General features: G+C 39.1%; 1 protein-coding gene and 1 non-coding gene across 4 annotated transcripts; both read left to right on the top strand.

The window, feature by feature from the left end:
* Window positions 1–1,851: 1,851 nt before the first annotated feature.
* Window positions 1,852–19,159, top strand: misp3 (MISP family member 3). Of its 3 annotated transcripts, XM_061983758.2 has the most exons (5): window positions 1,852–2,212; window positions 4,385–5,925; window positions 5,986–6,235; window positions 12,945–13,018; window positions 17,988–19,159. In XM_061983758.2, exons 2-5 carry the CDS (start codon window positions 4,447–4,449, stop codon window positions 18,081–18,083), a joined length of 1,899 nt encoding a protein of 632 aa, XP_061839742.1. In that variant the 5' UTR covers window positions 1,852–2,212; window positions 4,385–4,446; the 3' UTR covers window positions 18,084–19,159. The 3 variants fall into 3 exon arrangements, with proteins under 3 accessions (XP_061839742.1, XP_061839740.1, XP_061839741.1); XM_061983756.2 differs by having other exon boundaries at window positions 4,385–6,235; XM_061983757.2 differs by lacking the exon at window positions 1,852–2,212 and having other exon boundaries at window positions 4,172–6,235.
* Window positions 6,277–6,349, top strand: trnar-ccu (transfer RNA arginine (anticodon CCU)). The gene has a single exon. It is a non-coding gene; the product is annotated as a tRNA-Arg (tRNA).
* Window positions 19,160–21,806: the final 2,647 nt, after the last annotated feature.

The raw sequence follows: 21,806 nt of genomic DNA, 5'->3' as shown, positions 1-21,806 counted from the left end.
GAGCCAAGAATGTTAAATAAAAAATTGCCTGTTGAGTGAAAGGAAAAAAAGCTCCAACTTGCTGAGGAGAGGTTGAGGTCGCTACTTGTTGTTTTGCATGTATAGATCACTAGTCGCCAATAATAAAAAAAAAGACAACCTGTCTCTTTCAGACATTTTCCCAGTGTAAATATTGCGTCTTACATTCGGGTTGATGTCAATCATCTTGATTTATCGTGACGTTGCGTTATCGCTGGTGTGTTACAGTTCTCATGTTGAGTTGCGGCGTGCTGACAGAAGCCGCAGGTGATATGATAAACACTAACCCAGTGACGTGCAGTCACTAGAGGCAGGTGAGGCCCCGCCTCACCTGCCATCATGGAAAGAAAAAATTTTTAAAAAAGAAAATAAAATAATTAAATTGTTATATGTATCCAGTGATTATACTATAAAGTTATTTTCCATTTAACTTCACCAGTTTTAGATTATTTTTATTCAAAATCGCTGAATTTTCACATTTGCCGTTCAAATACTGAGAAGAGACGGTGCGGTGAACAGCAGCCAGTTGAGGCACGTCACTCAGTGCCGCAACATGGATTGCGCAATGACTCGGCTAACTGCTGGCCTGCTGTGCAGTGAGACTGTATTGCTATATGAATTATATTATACATTTCCATAGTTTAGTTAGCTGAGGTATATAATGTACAGTGTATTTTGTCAACAACTGTATGTGTGTAAAGTATTTCTTGTGCTGAGCGATCATAAAACGGCTGCAAAAGACGCACTGACTGAGGCTCGCCTCCTGCACCCCCGCCGTAGGATTGTTATATCAACTAAAGCCCACACTTAAACTTTCCACGTGCAAGATTGAATCTATTTAAAAAAAATATTTCATAAGAAGCCAAAAAGTGCAAAAACAATAATGTTGGTGTTGGAGTTGTGAATGACTGCAGGGACACAACATTAGATACACCTGCAGACTGCAGGTGTACCTAATTCACAACTCCTCCAACACGAACATTATTGTTTTTGCACTTTTTGGCTTCTTATTAAATAACTTTTGTAACCTATTTTCATGGGCTTTCCTCTTTGTGATGTTAAGTTCCTGTTATGCGCTGTTATACAGTATATGCCTTGAACTCTTATTTTGAAGGCGCTAAGAGCGGAAGTGATGTCACGTTGCGGAGGTTTTTGAAAGAATGTAAATAAAGTGGTCCTCGTGTAAACTGGAGCCTCCGTGTTTGTTATTTTGTAGTTTCATACAGTATAGGCGACATTTATAAACCCTCAGTTACACTTTTTTAAATAGATTCAATCTTGCACGTGGAAAGTTTAAGTGAGGGCTTTAGTTGCGGCGCATGGACTTAATTTCTAAGTAAAGGTAAGACCATAATAACGTTTTTTTTTATTAAATGTGCTTTTTTTGTGTGCTACAGTTTGTATGTGTAAAGTTAAAGTTAAGTTAAAGTACCAATGATTGTCACACACACACTAGGTGTGGTGAAATTTGTCCTCTGCATTTAACCCATCCCCTTGATCACCCCCTGGGAGGTGAGGGGAGCAGTGGGCAGCAGCGGCGCCGCGCCTGGGAATAATTTTTGGTGATTTAACCCCCAATTCCAACCCTTGATGCTGAGTGCCAAGCAGGGAAGAATGCTGGTATGAGCTTTTAAACATAACCCGTTAACTGCTGCCAGGGGCGCCGAAAAGGGGGGGTAAAGGAGGCGGATTCTAGGGGCCCATGATGGAGGGGGGCCCAGAGAGGCCCCTAATGATGATGAAATTATAATACAGAAAAAATAATGACACTGTGTTTGGGGCCCTGTAAAGATTATTTTCATGGGGCCCAAAATCCCTAGCGGCACCCCTGACTGCTGCCAATCAAATGGTGAATAAGATACTCTGTAGGGTTCATATGTTTGTAAATCTGACTGTGATGAAGTCAGTGCCTCACCAGCCATCAACCTCACCGCACGTCACTGCACTAACCCATACCGAACTATGCGTTGTTATTATAGGCATGGCTCCCATTTTGTCCTGTGGCTTACAAAAGTAACACGTGTCACTCCCAAACAGGATTAGTTGAGCATTTCTTAATCCACAGCGGCAATAAAGTAAGCCTCTTGCCCCCGTGTGCATATTCTTCATCGTGGAATATTGGACAGCGATCGCTGGTCAGCACTGTGCAGATGTGAGTGGAGTCGTGTGCGTGCATCAGCATCAGTGTGAGCAGGTAAGTGGAACAGTGGAAAATGTGATATATTATGTACTCTTTTTGTTTACATTTTTGGACAAAATCCTGAGTATGTACCACCTCGGGACACTGCTGCTCACGCAAAAGAGGGCAAGTTTAATTTGTGTATTTTTAATAATGTGAAGATTTTGTTGTTCTTGTGATATTAAAAGATAGATATACACAAATAAGATATGTAACTTTTTTTTTAATCCACAATCCCTTTTCGTTAAACACACTTTACTATGTTTAAATTATATTATTATTGACATAAATACAAATAATAATCATATATATTATGTTGGGATCCCTCCAATATGGCGGACTTCCCGATTGGCGACGTTACGTGAAAACGCTCAATTTTTAAATGACTTTTTACAGAACTGTGCACTTGTTCCACTTGATACATGTCATATAGGGCTGCAATGTAAGGGACAAGCAGTAGAAAATGGACGGATGGATGATTAATTGATCAAGCCGATTAGCTCGATTAGAAAAAAATACTTTGATAAAAAAACATTTGCTTAGTTTTATTAATTATTATAAATTATTATAACTATTTATTATTATTTTATTAATATTAATACACACGTCAATGAAATGTCAATGTTAATGACAGAAAAAGCAGATTTTTTTTTTCAAGGAAACCAGTGGTTCTCGAACTAGGTACGTCAAAAAAATCACAAAAAACTATCTACCGTATTTTTCGGACTATAAGTCGCAGTTTTTTTTCATAGTTTGGCCGGGCTCCAGTGCTACTTATATATGTTTTTTTCCTTCTTTATTGTGCATTTTCGGCAGGTGCGACTTATACTCCGGTGCGACTTATACTCCGAAAAATACGGTCCTTTCTTTTTTTTTGACAACCCAATTTAAATGCTGTATTGACGTGACCAAAACGGTTGTCGAAGGTTTATTAACCTTCATAGGAAGTCGTTATACAGTCGGACAACTGCGGGTCGTAATCGACGCCAAAATATATACACAAACAAAACCGTCTTAGTTTGTCATTTCTATAACCGAATCTTGCACATGTAAACAAAGGCAAACATTGGCAGAGAAAGCTGCATGTAACAATGATGCCTTCAAGGCCATGGGAAACCACAACATCTGCTAAACATTGAACTCAAGTGGAACATAACATAGAACCCAGTCGGTTATGATTAGTGTTGTCCCGATACCAATATTTTGGTACCGGTACCAAAATTATTTCGATACTTTTCTAAATAAAGGGACCTCAAAAGGTTGCATTATTGGCTTTATTTTAACAAAAAATCTTACAGTACATTAAACATATGTTTCTTTTTGCAAGTTTGTCTTTAAATAAAATAGTGAACATACAAGACAACTTGTCTTTTAGTAGTAAGTAAACAAACAAAGGCTCCTAATTTAGCTGCTGACATATGCAGTAACAAGTTGTGTCATTTTCCATTCTATTAATTTGTCAAAATTATTAAGGACAAACGGTAGAAAATTAATTATTAATCTACTTGTTCATTTACTGTTAATATCTGCTTACTTTCTCTTTTAACATGTTCTATCTACACTTCTGTTAAAATGTAACAATGACTTATTCTTCTGTTGTTTGATACTTTACATTAGTTTTGGATGATACCACAATTTCGGGTATCAATCCGATACCAAGTCGTTACAGGATCATACATTGCGGACCGGTACTGTTCAGAGGCGGTATAGCACCGAATATGAATCATTAGTATCTCAGTACTATACTCATACCGGTATACCGTACAACCCTAGTTACGATATAAGTAACATTTAAAAAAAATATTAAAATGGTGTTTTAATTTCCTATAATCAAACACAGTGTTACTGTTCCAACTGTATTAAATGTTACAGTGGCCAAAAATATTACATTCACGTGTTACATAAAACCTCTGCCTTGTTTTTAATAAGTACTATTTTTCAAGAATAGGAATTGTGTTTCTGTGTGTGTACAGTCCGCATGTTTACCACCAGGCTTTAAGCTGATTAAATAAAATGTAAGTTAATAAGTTAAAAAGGGGCCCAAATCATTATGGATTACAGAGGTTGTACATATTGTGGACGATCAGATTCAATGTGTGTTTTAGTCCTGGTTACAGTACATTTTAAGACACAGTAGTTGGCTTTGTCATAAACAACGATCCCTCTGGTGCTCTGTGTCCTTTTCAGTCCAGGCTGACTTGGCTACAGATCAAAGATCCTCACTAAAATAAAGAGAGGGATCAGTCACCATGGCAACAGTGTCCCTGCAAAAAGAAGAGGGTTCAATCGACTCGCATGAAGCGCGAGACTGCCAGATGCAAGGCGACGCAAGCCTCAGTTCCTCTGTGCCGGACCCAAAAGGTCCCAGAGTGGACCCAGAAGAGGACAATGAGGTTTTCCGAGACCAAGCGGAAGAAATACTGACAGAATTAGTTCAAGATTCTCATGAGGCTCTCCGGTCACCTCTTTCTCCGTCCCTTGGTGCCTCATCTCGCGAGACATGCCTGGAGAAAGAGGTGTCGGAATGCAGTGGGGTCGAGTTGAACTCAAATGAAGACTTAGAATCTCTGAGCAGTTTTAACATTGGTCCACCAAGAAATATCCCAACAGGTGATGTCCAACAAGAAACACCTAATTCTACTGATGAAGGAGAAGAGGAGACAACGAAGGACATTTATTTTTGTCCTAGAATCGTGATCAGTTGTGAATACTCTGCAGATGTAGTTCCCTCAGACAACCAGCAAAGGGAGCTCCTGCCCCAAGGCCTACAAGGACCTACCCCTAAGGGAGCAAACCAGGAAGCTGCTCAACAGGTGCTGGGCCAGACCGCTGCACCTTTGTCTGCCGTTTCCATGGAGCTGTCCAATCAGGACGGGGCAGCGTCTAAAGGCTGTGCTGTCACCGTGAGAGAAAAGAAGGCAGGCCGGGTGGGGCAAAGGACAGAGGGAGAAAGCGAAACAGGAGAACAGAAAGACGGCAGACTGGAAAGGAACACGGTGGTTGCACAAGGGGAAGGAATCGTTCAAGAAAATCTTGAAGAACAAATCAGGATGGAAAGCGACTCAAGCGATGACAGCCAGAGTGACAGCGGACTATCCGCAGACTTCTCACCACGTAGCACTTCGAACGTCTCTGCAACGACTCTACCCAAAGAGACCCCGATTGACAAGGAGATCAGACGGGCCATCGAACGTGAACATAGTCTGAGAAGGTCCAGGGGAATGCAAAATACATCTGCAGAGTACGTCGATATCCCTTTGAGGAAAACCCTTCTCGATCAGGTCGTTTCTGCCAGCTCGGACAAGTACCAAGGCTTAGACAGGGAGCTGGCCAGCAAGAAGGTGCAGCAGGAGATCAGCGAGGAGCTTCGCAGAGAACAAGATCTGGTCAAGCTGGGTAAGGTTCCCGGTGCCTACCACAAAGGCACAGTTCGGCAACTTAAAGAGAAAAAGAAGCTTTTCGAGGCTTTTCAGAACCACAGAGATCCCCTTGAGAGTGTTCCCAGCAGGAGCAAGACTTCATCCTGGTCCTCCAGCAGCGACAGCTCCTCAGGGGAGAGCCACGATGACAGCTCGTCACAGGCATCCACTGTAAGGAGCATAGAAGCTGCTTACACTTCTCCTAAAGCAAGAGGACCGGGCTTATCTGAGGGCACGTCCTGCCAGATCATCATTGTGGAGAACAACATGACTGTCCCGGGACGGAAGATCCACCACGGCAACATGGAGGTAGACGGCCTCATCCGCGTTAATCCGAAAGCTTCTCATGTCTTCCCGTCCGGTTCAAAGGACGAAGAGATGGCGGCCAATAAGAACCCCTTCTTCACGCTGCGCTCCCCTTCAAACGTTGTTAAAGTGGAGCAGGATATCCGGGAGGATCAAGAGAGGGAGAAGGAGCTCCGCAAACAGAGGGTCCACTTGTATGGGGACGAGGGGGGAACAATGGGAGGAGCGGGAGGTGGTCTGAGAAGAAGCCTCCAGGCATCTGGTCCGGCTTTTCCTGGCTCAGCATCCAAGGGAGGAAGCGGCTACACAGCAGGTGAGTGCTTCACTCTGTTAGGAAGGACTCTTGGCAGCAGGGCCCCAGTGGCCCAATGGATAAGGCACTGGCCTCCTAAGCCAGGGATTGTGGGTTCAAGTCCTATCTGGGGTAGTAAACCTTAGAAAGTCATTTCTTAAAAAAAACATTTGCTCAGTTGCAAGAATTTTACTATAAAAATGGTACCGTTTTTCCATTCACAGTAATGTAAACACAACGACTGCAATATTATGGTCAAAAAACACAACTTGCAATTCAGTTACTAGAATCTCACCATAAAAATAACGGTGGTGCTAATTTTTATTTACTTACAGCAATGCACTGTAAAAGCAACAACCGTATATTTTAGGGTTTAAAAAAGAACTGCCAGAATTTTATTGGAAAAATAACTTTGGCACCGGTTTTCCATTTACAGTAATGCACTGTGAAACTCACCGTAAATTTTATGGTACAATTCTGGACACTGAACTGCCAGTTTTTACCGTAAAATGTATTTATTTGTGTATTTTTTTTACAGTGTACAGAATGTTTTGCTTATGTAGGATTTAATCACAAGTTTGCAGGTTGAAAACTAAAAATATGCCTTATACGACTCACTGCAAATTGATAAGTCAAGAACGATACAACGATGTCAATTATAATCATTATTATTTTTTATACATGGCGTAATAGTAGCATCATATATAGTAGGGTTCCAATTAGGGATGTCCGATAATGGCTTTTTGCCGATATCCGATATTCCGATATTGTCCAACTCTTTAATTACCGATACCGATATCAACCGATACCGATATCAACCGATATATACAGTCGTGGAATTAACACATTATTATGCCTAATTAGGACAACCAGGTTACATAGAAACTAGTAATTAATTGAAATGAGTAAAATTAACTGTTGAAGGTTAGTACTATTAGTGGACCAGCAGCACGCACAATCATGTGTGCTTACGGACTGTATCCCTTGCAGACTGTATTGATATATATTGATATATAATGTAGGAACCAGAATATTAATAACAGAAAGAAACAACCCTTTTTGGAGGAGGGAGGTTTTTTGGGTTGGTGCACTAATTGTAAGTATATCTTGTGTTTTTTATGTTGATTTAATAAAAAAACAAAACGATACCGATAATAAAAAAAACGATACCGATAATTTCCGATATTACATTTTAACGCATTTATCGGCAGGCCGATGTTATCGGACATCTCTAGTTCCAATATATCCCATCATTACATACGCTAATACAGTGATTCTCAACCTGTGGTACTTGTACCACTCGCGGTACGTGGGCTCCATCTAGTTCACGCCAAAGAATAACTTGATTAAAGTACAGTGTTTTATTCCCCTATTTTCAAACACAGTGTTACTGTTCAAACTGTGTGTAATGTTACCGTTGCCAAAAATATACTTGTTAAATAAAACCTCTGCCTGGTTTTTGATGAATACTTGGGCCTGCTGTGCAACTGTATTTTATAATTTGTCATTTTGGTGGTACTTTGAGAGCCAAGTTTTCTCTGAGGTGGTACTTGGTGAAAAACTACTGCACTCGTGCGTGTGTATGGACAATTCTTACCAACGTTATTAAATCTAGCATCATAAGAAAACTGCAGGAGCAATGTGTTAAAGTTCCTTTCTACGTTTGTTGTCAGGGAGGGTTTGCTCACGTTCTTTGTACCACGGAGCATCAAGAGCGTCACGACTTCATGACAAAATGCTCAAGGTGTGTCTCAGAACACTTCTAATGATGACGCACCACAAATAATCCTTTTATAGATGTTTTTTTCAGCTTTTTTAAAATACTAGCAAATTCCTAAAAATGACAGAAAGTCCTGATATAGAGAAGATCTTTGATTGGTGTTTTTGTAGAAGATTCCTATAAACAGTGGAGTGCTCCTGTCGAGGATCTTTGGATGGCATTTTTGTAGCAGATTCCAAAAAACAGCAAAAATTCCGTAAAAGGAACCAAGCCCTCATGTGATACCGTATACTGTAAGGTCTTCACCTAACAAATCTTCTATGTATAGAGGATCTTTGACTAGCATTTTTGCAATAATTCCTTAAAAGCAGCAGGCCTTTACTATTCAGTAGAGGATCTTTGACTAGCATTTTTGCAATAATTCCTTAAAAGCAGCAGGCTACTATTGTTAAGTAGAGGATATTTGACTAACATTTTTGCAATAATTCCTTAAAAGCAGCATGCTGCTACTGTTAAATAGAGGATCTTTGACAAATATTTTGTAGCCGATTTATAAAAACAGGAAAGCACTCCTATATACTTTAAAATCTTTGACTTGTAATTTTGCAGCAGATTTCTAAAAGCAGCTTACTGCCACTGTTAAACTTGTATGTTGGATCTTTGACTGGCCTTTTTAGCAGCAGTTTCCTCAAAACCAACAGACGGTCCCAGTCGATCTTTGACTATCATTGTTTTTTTAGCTACTCGAAAACAGCAAAGTACTCAGCATCAGTGGTTGGAATCGGGGGTTAAATCACCAAAAATGATTCCCGGGCGCGGCCACCGCTGCTGCTCACTGCTCCCCTCACCTCCCAGGAGGTGAACAAGGAGATGGGTCAAATACAGAGGACAAATTTCACCACACCTAGTGTGTGTGTGACAATCATTGGTACTTTAACTTTAACTTTTAACTTTTAATATAGGATCTTTGACTAGCATTTTGTTGTTGATTCCTAAAAACAGCAAAGCACTCCTGTTATATATAATGTAAGATCTTTAACTAGTCATTTTGCAGCAGATTCCTAAAAACAGTACACTATTACTATTATATATAAGATCTTTGATGAACATTTCTGTAGCACATTCCTTAAAAACAAGGATCCACAATTGTTTAATGGTACACATTACGGCCTTTTTTGGCAGAGGGCATATGGGTTCGATTCCCAGCCATGGTAAAAATCTGCCAAAAGATGGGCTGGTTCTGTCATACACACAGGATGTTTGACTCGTGTTTTTTTCTGAAGCTCCTTTAAACAACATATCCCCTTTGACTGGCATTTTTGTAGCAAATTCCTTAAAAACGCCATACAGTTGCTGTCTTGTTCATGGAATCTTTAACAAGATTTTTTTTCCAGTAAATCCTTAAAAAACATAAAGCACTCCGGTGATATAAAGTTACAGTTAAAGTCCCAACGATAGTCACACACACACACTAGGTGTGGTGAAATGATCCTTTGCATTTGACCTATCTCCATGTTCACCCCCTGGGAGGTGAGGGGAGCAGTGAGCAGCAGCGGTGGCCGCGCTCGGGAATCATTTTGGTGATTTAACCCCCAATTCCAATCCTTGATGCTGAGTGCCAAGCAGGGGGGTGACGGGCAATATAGAGGATCTTTGTAGTAGATTCCCTAAAAACAGCATATAGGTCCTGTCATATTTATAAAATCCTTGACTGGAATTTTTCCAGTAGAAGTAATAGTATAGAGCAGGGATGCACAAAGTGGGCCCCGTGGGCCAAATTTGGTCCTTCATGTCAGTTCCTTTGGCCCCCAAATATAATACATATTCATACTGTTTGTTTTCATGCTCCACAATCATTGATGAAATGTCTGCAGGGCTACACTGTAAAAAAAAAGAGTCAGATTTTACTGTAAAAACCTGGCCAATAAACTATAAAAAAAAAATTCAAAATGACACCCATTTAAATCCACTACAATGCATGATTGGAAACATACAAGACACTTTCTCCACACTTCTCCATGTTTGGCGCATTTTAGCTGCTGCATATTTCTGATTGATTACAAAACTTTAAGGAGGTTGTCACGGAAGTAAACAAGGGCCGAACTTTCACATACTGTTAATATCCAATTACATTATTTACAATTGTATTATTTATTAATTATGTATCCAATATATTAATTTAATATGTACACACTTCCACACGCACACACACACGTATATACATGTGTATAGTCGGCTTTCGGCCCCCAGTCAAAATTTTTTAGCCCAATGTGTCCCCCAAGGCAAAGAGTTTGGACACCCCTGGTATTGAGGATCTTTGACCAGCATTTTTGTTAACAGATTCCTAATACAGCTAAGCGTAATTATTTTTTTTTTCCATAGGAGACTTCTTTAAAACAATAAAACACTCATGTAATATCTAATATATATGACTAGTGTGGACACGGTCTGTCTTTGTCTTCATTGAAATGTTGTATGACAACAATTTAGAAGGTCTTTGCAATGATATTCAACTATATTGTTTTGGGGGCCACATTTCCAGAAAGCTAAGGACCGGACTATTAGTCTTATTTTCTATATTCTGTAGAACCGGCGTCATCTACAGTAGGGAAGGGATTTCTATGGCCCCATTTTTGGGTGGATCTCGCGTGAGAGGAAGAGAGGGGGGTTAATCATTTTGCAATGAAGTCTGCCGAAAATGATGGAAAGCGCCACTCCTGTGGTCAGAGTTGGAATTGCCACAAAACTAATTTTAAGATACTACACACTCTACTGGCATCTGGCAACTAAAGTGGATCGTGCACCCCCCAAACCCAGATGGCGCATTTTCATGTGTCTGGTAAACCGTAAACCGTGACAAAAGGGCCCAAATGAACTCCTTTCCTATACTGTACTATATTTGATTTTGGTGTATATATTTAGTTTGGTTTAATTACAGGAGTTTTTAAGGACCATCTCCAAAAAGGCCAGTCAAAGATCATCTATATCAGTGGTCCCCAACCACCAAACACAAGAAATGTAAAAAAAAAAAAAAAAAATGCTTTTGTTTTTTTTAATTAAATCAACATAAAAAACACAAGATACACTTACAATTAGTGCACCAACCCAAAAAACCTTCCTCCTCCATTCACACTCATTCACACAAAAGGGTTGTTTCTTTCTGTTATTAATATTCTGGTTCCTACATTATATATCAATATGTATCAATACAGTCTGCAGAGATGCAGTCCGTAAGCACACATGATTGTATTTTTTTATTAAAAAATAAATAAATAAATAAAAATAAATAAAATAAAATAAATAAAATAAAAAAAATAAAAATTCCATCTCCCCACCGGTCCGTGGGACAAATTTTCAAGCGTTGATCGGTTCGCAATTACAAAAAGGTTGGGGACCACTGATCTATATGACAGCCCTTGTTTTGTGAATCTGCTGCAAAAATGTGAGTTTTTCCGGGTTTTTTAACTGAACCCAAAAGATGACAAAGAGAGAACTTAAAATAGACCTTGAGGAACGCCACTAGTACAACTAAAGAAGTTGAACAAATGACTACTGACGGTATCTGAAGTAAACAAGCTGCGGCAACGCCTTAGTTACATAAATCACAGTATGAAAAAAATGTGGTAAGGATTTAAAGGAACACTTCAGTTATGTCAATCATAAGTTTGAACCCCAGTGTTCTGTTTGCTAGCAAGGTTAAAATGTCAATACGGGTTTTGAACTGAACCCGGAGTCCGGTACGTGTCATCCGCCAGTTGAATAGTCCTGGTATATGGACTGGTGTTGTCCCGATACCAATATTTTGGTACCGGTACCAAAATTATTTCGATACATTTCGATACTTTTCTTAATAAAGGGGACCACAAAAAATGGCATTATTGGCTTTATTTTAACCAAAAAATCTTAGGGTACATTAAACATATGTTTCTTATTGCAAGTTTGTCCTTAAATAAAATAGTGAACATACAAGACAACTTGTCTTTTATTAGTAAGTAAGCAAACAAAGGCTCCTAATTTAGTCTGCTGACATATGCAGTAACATATTGTGTCATTTATCATTCTATTATTTTGTCAACATTATTTAGGACAAGTGGTAGGAAATGAATTATTAATCTACTTGTTCATTTACTGTTAATATCTGCTTACTTTCTCTTTTAACATGTTCTATCTACACTTCTGTTAAAATGTAATAATCACTTATTCTTCTGTTGTTTGATACTTTACATTAGTTTTGGATGATACCACAAATTTGGGTATTAATCCGATACCAAGTAGTTACAGGATCATACATTGGTCGTATTCAAAGTCCTCATGTGTCCAGGGACATATTTCCTGAGTTTATAAACATAAGCGAAAGAAGGTGTTGTAATGCCAAAAAATATTGTCCGTAATCATAGTAGTATCGACTATATACGTTCCTGTACTTGGTATCATTACAGTGGATGTTAGGTGTAGATCCACCAATGGCGTTTGTTTACATTTTGACGCCGGTGAGCTACGGTGTGTAGTGAAACATGTTTAGCTATTCCTCGTCCTGCAGGGATGATACTTGTAAGAAACGTACTTTATTTGTGGATTAGTGATTTAGAAGTAGCTAAAACACTGCAGACTGGCGTTGGACTTTAGCTGCTAGCTAACTAGCCATGTCTAAAATCACCTCTTCTTGAGGGTATTTCAGTGTTATAACTTCACCTTTATCATTAGTTTTTAAGTCAAAATGCGTCCGTTCTCTCTTTTCTGTCTACACCCTGTGTCTGCTAGTAAATACTCAGTGATTGTGCGCTGCCGAACATGCTCATCTGCTCGTAAACCAGTAACGTCATGACATGACGACGGCGGGGGGGTTGGGGACTGGTACTTTTCATAGGCGGTATAGTACCGAATATGATTCATTAGTATCGTGGTACTATACTAATACCGGTATACTGTACAACCCTAGTATGGACTTGCATCCTATATTGGTCTGTTGTTTTACAAAAGTAATACTTTGATACTTTCTGCCTCCTTCAGGCCGCCCCTCAGTTGGAAAGCTCGGCGTGTGGCCCCCAGGTGAGGACCACGGAGAGACAATAAACCAGCCAAAGGTAAACCAAGTTGCTTCTATTATTTCCTCCAGTTGCGTGGATTTTACACACTCCACCATAATACCAGCTAATATCAGGATCAGACACGGTCTCTAAAGACAAGGAGAATATCAGAGCGTTCCATCACTCTTCTGCAGCCAAACAAGAAATATTCCACAGCGTTTGAGTCCTTGTTCAAGGCCGGTGAGACCATGCCAGTCTTTCTTTTGCATCAAATGTGGGACACAAACATCTGATAAGGCTAAGAACACACAGCAAGCAGCTTGTCTTCATGGATAAGAGAGAGGGGTGTGTGTGTGTGTGTGTGTGTGTGTGTGTGTGTGTGCGTGCGTGCTCTTGTCTTTAAATGGTATTGCTTGACATTCCACCTTTGTCGTGATTGTGTGTGTGTGTGTGTGTGTGTGTGTGTGTGTGTGTGTGTGTGTGTGTGTGTGTGTGTGTGTGTGTGTGTGTGTGCGTGTGTGTGTGTGTGTGTGTGTGTGTGTGTGTGTGTGTGTGTGTGTGTGTGTGTGTGTGTGTGTGTGTGTGTGTGTTGCAGTCATTATGAGAAAGACAAGGAAGTCAATTGCACTAATTTCCGTTACTTTGTGTCTCACTTTCTCTCTCTTTCTTTTGCCGGCTGTTTGCTTATCTGTTCGACCAAACTGCTGATTAGAGTTTAAGAATAAACAAACCCATTGCAGGCTTCGGCTGCTAAATTAGTCTGGCTAAATCTCGCCTCAAGGGGGAACTTATCTAACTGGAGTGGAAATTAGGACGGTTTTTGCCTAAAGAGTTACATGGTCGAGTCTGATCCGTCGACTGTGGGCAAAACCTTATTCGTATGCTAGCATGTATGCTAAATGTATTTTCGCATGTATGCTAGGGTTGTATACCAGTATTAGTATACCGTATTATTCGGAGTATAAGTCGCACCTGCCGAAAATTCATAATAAAGACGGAAAAAAACATATATAAGTCGCACTGGAGTATAAGTCGCATTTTTGGGGGAAATTCATTTGATAAAACCCAACACCAAGAATAGACATTTGAAAGGCAATTTAAAATACATAAAGAATAGTGAACAACAGGCTGAATAAGTGTACGTTATATGAGGCATAAATAACCAACTGAGAATGTGCCTGGTATGTTAACGTAACATATTATGGTAAGAGTCATTCAAATAACTATAACATATAGAACATGCTATACGTTTACCAAACAATCTGTCACTCCTAATCGCTAAATCCCATGAAATCTTATATGTCTAGTCTCTTACGTGAATGAGCTAAATAATATTATTTGATATTTTACGGTAATGTGTTAATAATTTCACACATAAGTCGCTCCTGAGTATAAGTCGCACCCCCGGCCAAACTATGAAAAAAACTGCGACTTATAGTCCGAAAAATACGGTATATTGAGTAAAACATGCTTGAAACTAGAATATCAACTGTTGCAAAGCTGTGTCATCAACACTCACAAGTATAAAACTGATTTTTCATAATTTCTTATTTCAAGCTTTAAATAAAAAATCATGACTTTGACACAATTGTGTCTCATAATTAAAAAAGATGACAGCCAAATGGACTTTGCTGTTTTATTTTCAATGAAACAAGAGAAAATAGGTACTCATATAGTAGTACAGTTGGCACAGTACAGTAAACTGACAGTTGATATTTAAACATTTAACATGTGACATTTCTAACAATTTTGAACAGAAATAGTTCATGCACATTCAGCTAAATTCTTCAAAATTACAATTAAAAACATTTTGGCCGGGGTTCCGGGCTGTATATATGCGCACTAATTGACTGAAAGAGCACGCACTTGGCGCAATGATGTCATGTTGTCGATGGAAAAATGCATTTTTAGACCATATGATTTGCCTGAGTGGCTAGGAAACCACGAGAATAACAAGCGGTTGCCTTTTTGAATTTCCATTAAGAACAATACATTTGTTTTTAGTATAAGTAAATGTAATGTTATGTCAAGATAATGGCACTCGCATTTACTTAATTTAAGAATATTTTTCTACATATTGAGCAAAAAGGTCTCATATTTTTTTTTCTACCAAGAAAAGTGCACTTGTTATTAGTGAGAATATACTTATTTTAAGGTATTTTTGGGTTCATTGAAGTTAGCTAATTTTACTTGTTTTGGAAAGTCTTGACAAGCCAAATTTTCTTGTTCTATTGGCAGATAATTCTGCTTAGTTCAAATAAAATACCCCTCATTTTTGTATTTTTTTTTCTTGTTTTTGAACACTGACTTTTTGCAGTGTATGCTAAATGTATTTTCGCATGTATGCTGCATGTATGCTAGGGTTGTATACCGGTATTAGTATAGTACCACGATAATAATAATTCATATTCGGTACTATACCGCCTCTGAAAAGTACCGGTCCGCCGCATGTTCGGCGGCACATAATCATGCAACGTATTAAAAACACATGTCATAAGTGTTAATTTTGACAGCAGTTTTTAATGTAGTTTTAGTCATAGTCTTTTTTTTTATTTTATATTGTGTATAAACTACACTGGGTGTGCACAGTAATTGGCGTCTTGGCCACTGTCCCATATATATATACAGGTAAAAGCCAGTAAATTAGAATATTTTGAAAAACTTGATTTATTTCAGTAATTGCATTCAAAAAGTGTAACTTGTACATTATATTTATTCATTGCACACAGACTGATGCATTCAAATGTTTATTTCATTTAATTTTGATGATTTGAAGTGGCAACAAATGAAAATCCAAAATTCCGTGTGTCACAAAATTAGAATATTACTTAAGGCTAATACAAAAAAGGGATTTTTAGAAATGTTGGCCAACTGAAAAGTATGAAAATGAAAAATATGAGCATGTACAATACTCAATACTTGGTTGGAGCTCCTTTTGCCTCAATTACTGCGTTAATGCGGCGTGGCATGGAGTCGATGAGTTTCTGGCACTGCTCAGGTGTTATGAGAGCCCAGGTTGCTCTGATAGTGGCCTTCAACTCTTCTGCGTTTTTGGGTCTGGCATTCTGCATCTTCCTTTTCACAATACCCCACAGATTTTCTATGGGGCTAAGGTCAGGGGAGTTGGCGGGCCAATTTAGAACAGAAATACCATGGTCCGTAAACCAGGCACGGGTAGATTTTGCGCTGTGTGCAGGCGCCCAGTCCTGTTGGAACTTGAAATCTCCATCTCCATAGAGCAGGTCAGCAGCAGGAAGCATGAAGTGCTCTAAAACTTGCTGGTAGACGGCTGCGTTGACCCTGGATCTCAGGAAACAGAGTGGACCGACACCAGCAGATGACATGGCACCCCGAACCATCACCCAACCATGCAAATTTTGCATTTCCTTTGGAAATCAAGGTCCCAGAGTCTGGAGGAAGACAGGAGAGGCACAGGATCCACGTTGCCTGAAGTCTAGTGTAAAGTTTCCACCATCAGTGATGGTTTGGGTTGCCATGTCATCTGCTGGTGTCGGTCCACTCTGTTTCCTGAGATCCAGGGTCAACGCAGCCGTCTACCAGCAAGTTTTAGAGCACTTCATGCTTCCTGCTGCTGACCTGCTCTATGGAGATGGAGATTTCAAGTTCCAACAGGACTTGGCGCCTGCACACAGCGCAAAATCTACCCGTGCCTGGTTTACGGACCATGGTATTTCTGTTTTAAATTGGCCCGCCAACTCCCCTGACCTTAGCCCCATAGAAAATCTGTGGGGTATTGTGAAAAGGAAGATGCAGAATGCCAGAACCCAAAAACGCAGAAGAGTTGAAGGCCACTATCAGAGCAACCTGGGCTCTCATAACACCTGAGCAGTGCCAGAAACTCATCGACTCCATGCCACGCCGCATTAACGCAGTAATTGAGGCAAAAGGAGCTCCAACCAAGTATTGTGTATTGTACATGCTCATATTTTTCATTTTCATACTTTTCAGTTGGCCTACATTTCTAAAAATCCCTTTTTTGTATTAGCCTTAAGTAATATTCTAATTTTGTGACACACGGAATTTTGGATTTTCATTTGTTGCCACTTCAAATCATCAAAATTAAATGAAATAAACATTTGAATGCATCAGTCTGTGTGCAATGAATAAATATAATGTACAAGTTACACCTTTTGAATGCAATTGCTGAAATAAATCAAGTTTTTCAAAATATTCTAATTTACTGGCTTTTACCTGTATATATTAAGTTAAAAGATTAAGTACCACTGATAGTCACACACACACTAGGTGTGGTGAAACTACCCTCTGCATTTGACCCATCACCTTGTTCCACCCCCTGGGAGGTGAGGGGAGCAGTGAGCAGCAGCGGTGGTCGCCCTCGGGAATCATTTTGGTGATTTAACCCCCAATTTCAACCCTTGATGCTGAGTGCCAAGCAGGGAGGTAATGAGTCCCATTTTTATAGTCTTTGGTATGACCCGGCCGTGGTTTGAACTTACGACCTTCCAGTCTCAGGGCGGACACTCTAACCACTAGGCCACTGAGCAGGTCCCTACGTACACATATTTAAGGTTCCGGGCACTCCATGTGGTCTGGACTTGATCAATTGTTATTAGTTAAACTCACTAAAGGATAAAGGTATGTATTTATTTAGCGCTTCCTCTACCTGAAACAATACCCACAGTGCTTTGCACTATACGTCACATTCACCCATTCAAAGATGAATACAAATCCGGAACCCTCCAGTTGCTAGATGACCGCTCTACCATCTGAGCCACGCCACACCTGTTGATCAATGGAATCAACAGAATATAAATCAAAGCTTTTTTTCGTTGAATTGAATCGATTAATCCTTGCAGCCCTAGAATAGTCGTCTATTGTAATCCACCCGGGCCTTGATCCTCAAACGCTTCTGCCTGTTGAACAACTCAGAGTTTGACTGGAATGTCCATTTTTCTCCTTCCTATTTTCACATGTGCTCTTCTTCTTTTGGTATCCTGGCCACGATCGCTCTCTCTCTTACTGTGCATCCTTGCCATGGTTTCAGGTGCTGCAGACTTCCCACAGCTCCAGACACAAGACTCCTCTCGTGCGCCTGTGGGAGTCGGGCCTGGTCAACGGACACAAGCTGGAAGGTCAATAACGAGACCAGACACTGAGAGTATAAAAAAAAATAATAATAACTTTTCCGAGGCCGAGGGCTGAGGGAGTGTGTTTGAAGGAAGAAGAGTCCTCCAGGAAGGTGGACTACTTTGGGTTCTGGTTGGAGAACACTACAACCTCAGAGCCTCGTGACGACTAACAAAGTAACTGTTTTCATGTAATGATCATTAACCCTATTTTGTATTCCATTTTTAGTGTTTATTCCACATTATTTTTGATTTGGCTGATCACAACAAAAAAGATACTGCTTAGTTTTGACTGACTTGTATGAATGTAACATATGCACGCCATCATACTGACAGCTGTTAGTAAACCAAACCCCGTTTCCATATGAGTTGGGAAATTGTGTTAGATGTAAATATAAACGGAATACAATGATTTGCAAATCATTGTATTCCATACTTGCCAACCCTCCCGAATTTTCCGGGAGACTCCCGAAATTCAGCACCTCTCCCGAAAACCTCCCGGGACAAATATTCTCCCGAAAATCTCCCGATTTTCAGCCGCAACTGGAGGCCACGCCCCCTCCAGCTCCATGCAACCTAAGTGAGGACAGCCTTTTTTCATGACGGGAGGACAATAGGGTGACAAGAACTAAATCATCCAGACTACAGATAAATGGTATTATTATGTTTATCTTACCTAAAAATAAATATATATATTAATTTAAAAATTTTTTTTAATGTTTTACTATATTTTGCTAAAAACATCAAAATTAATTATATTTTTATTTTTATTTTTTCTGACTCCTTATTACACCCAGCCATATAATTATACATTAAAATAAGCATATTTGAAATAATTAATTTTAAATGATCATAATAATTAATTTAAAATGACCATATTTAATTATTAAAATAATTGCTTGTTTATCAACAACTTTAACATTTTATTCATTACATTTTGAAGCTCTAAGAAGCCAAGTTATGTTATATTCCTTAATATTTATTTATGCAAGTTTGAAGTATCAATTATCTAAACACAGTTTTGTTTGCATATTTTCAGGATATATATATATATATATATATATATATAGCTGTCAATATACTCACCCCCCCCCCCCCCCCCCACACCTCCCGAAATTGGAGGTCTCAAGGTTGGCAAGTATGTTGTATTCCGTTTATATTTACATCTAACACAATTTCCCAACTCATACGGAAACAGGGTTTGTAATTGGACATAGGGCTGTCCTACTTTGCTCCTATTAACAGCATCATTATTTGTGTATGCGCTCGCTAAATTGGCGTTTACCTAATGAGCTTCTGAATCGGCCCTCGGGTCCCCAGAATGACCAAACCATACATAATCCCGTAGGCTACTTAGATTATGGTGCAATAAAGTTGATCTGGATTCTGCAGGTGAACGACGGCGGTCCAGAGTGCACGTGCTCGAATAAAAGCGCCTCTTGTGGTCTTGAGTCATGCAGTAAAATGTTGAACTTTGGAATGAAACTGGAGGTTTTGTGTTGTTCACAATCGTCATGATTAAGAGGGGTGTGGACATGCCTGGGAAACATCAGCTCCAAACCATCTTGGTTTTAGATGTCCTCCTTTAAATCTTGAATACCTACTGTTAATATCAATAAAAACATATTCATAACATCAGTATTATTTTAAATCCCAACTAACATGTTTTTTCTTCCACATGACAGGAGCACCCTGCTGTTTTTAGTCATCCAAGACAAAAAACACTCTTCAAAGATCTGTTTACCAGAAGTACTCTGATATTTTTAATAATATACCACAAAACACACTAGTTAAGTTAAAGTACCACTGATAGTCACACACACACACTAGGTGTGGTGAAATTACTTTCTGCATTCGACCCATCATCTTGTTCCACCCCCTGGGAGGTGAGGGGAGCAGTGAGCAGCAGCGGTGGCCGCGCTCGGGAATCATTTTGGTGATTTAACCCCCAATTAAAGATCCTATGTGTGATCAAAACCTTGCTGTTTTTGGTCATCTTCGATGAACATATTCCTCTGTATGACGGGAATCCTGTGCTATTTTTAGTAATCTACGATAAAAACACTATGCAAAGATTTTTCTATGACAGGAACCTGCTTGTGGGGGGAAGTGCGTCAGCGCGCCTGCAGGAGCAAAGGTCACCGCCTCTGGCAATGGTGTCAAGGGCGGAGCACCATCAGCTAGGGGCGGGGCATGTGCGGGACGGCGAGACACAGCTGGCAGGTGATTAGATTTCACAGCTGGAACGTGTTAAGCTAATCATCTGTTGTCTTTAAAAGTGAACGGCCAGCTCTTTAGTTGTACTAGTGGTGAGGTGGAGAGAGACTGGAGAAAAAGTTACATGGAAAGATTGTGGTGGAAATCTGCTTGGAAAAATAAAACACTGTTAAAACGGCACGCCTCGCTCTTGTGATGCGATATCCGTGGAACGGGTAGGGAGCGACTTCCACACTGCTGTTTTTAGTAATCACTACAAAAACGCTCGTCAAAGATTATTTGTGTGATAGACATGCTCTGCTGTTTTTAGTAATTGTCTATTAAAATGTTAGTCAACTATCCTCTGTAAGACAGCAACCCTCTGCTGTTTTTAGTAATCTACGATAAAAATGCTTTGCAAAGATTTTCTATATTACAGAGACAACTGCTGTTTTAAGTAATCTACTACCAAAAACGCTGGTTAACGATTATTTGTATGATAGAAATGCTCTGCTGTTTTTAGTAATCTTCTATGAAAATATTAGTCAACAATCCTCTGTATGACAGGAATCCTCTGCTATTTTTAGTAATCTACAATAAAAACATTAAGCAAAGATTTTTCTACCACAGAAACTTGCTGTTTTTAGTAATCACTACAAAAACGCGAGTCAAAATTTATTTGTATGATAGAAATGCTCTGCTGTTTTTAGTAATCTTTTATGAAAATATTAGTCAAAAATCCTCTGTGTGACAGGAATCCTGTGCTATTTTTAGTCATCTACAATAAAAAAATTAAGCAAAGATTTTTCTACCACAGAAACTTGCTGTTTTTAGTAATCACTACAAAAACGCGAGTCAAAAATTATTTGTATGATAGAAATGCTCTGCTGTTTTTAGTAATCTTCTATGAAAATATTAGTCAAAAATCCTCTGTCTGACAGGAATCCTGTGCTATTTTTAGTAATTTACGATTAATACACTATGCAAAGATTTTCTACGACAGGAACCTGCTGTTGTTAGTAATCACTACAGAAACGCAAGTCAAAAAATATTTGTATGATAGAAATGCTCTGCTTTTTTTTTTTAGCAATATTCAATGAAAATACGATAAGAACATTAAATACGATAAGAACATTAAGCAAATATTTTTCTACCACAGAAACTTGCTGTTTTTAGTAATCACTACAAAAACGCGAGTCAAAATTTTTTTGTATGATAGAAATGCTCTGCTGTTTTTAGTAATCTTCTATGAAAATATTAGTCAAAAATCCTCTGTGTGACAGGAATCCTGTGCTACTTTTAGTAATCTACGATAAAAACCTTATACAAAGATTTTTCTCTATGACAGGAACCTGCTGTTGTTAGTAATCACTACAGAAACGCAAGTCAAAAAATATTTGTATGATAGAAATGCTCTGCTTTTTTTTAGCAATATTCTATGAAAATATTAGTCATCAATCCTCTGTATGACAGGAATCCTGTGCTATTTTTAGTAATCTATGATAAAAACACCAAGCAAAGATTTTTCTACCACAGAAACC

Source organism: Nerophis lumbriciformis, linkage group LG25, assembly GCF_033978685.3.
Source record: "Nerophis lumbriciformis linkage group LG25, RoL_Nlum_v2.1, whole genome shotgun sequence".
Taxonomy (NCBI): domain Eukaryota; kingdom Metazoa; phylum Chordata; class Actinopteri; order Syngnathiformes; family Syngnathidae; genus Nerophis; species Nerophis lumbriciformis.
Note: the sequence above shows the minus strand (reverse complement) of the source record. Positions and strands in the feature narration are given on the sequence as shown.

Excerpts from the sequence above, each read along its gene's own strand:
- misp3 (XM_061983756.2), top strand. The coding sequence starts at position 4,447 with ATGGCAACAGTGTCCCTGCAAAAAGAAGAGGGTTCAATCGACTCGCAT. Across the intron at positions 6,236-12,944 it reads AGGAAGCGGCTACACAGCAG|GCCGCCCCTCAGTTGGAAAG; the intron begins GTGAGTGCTTCA and ends TGCCTCCTTCAG. Across the intron at positions 13,019-17,987 it reads AGACAATAAACCAGCCAAAG|GTGCTGCAGACTTCCCACAG; the intron begins GTAAACCAAGTT and ends CCATGGTTTCAG.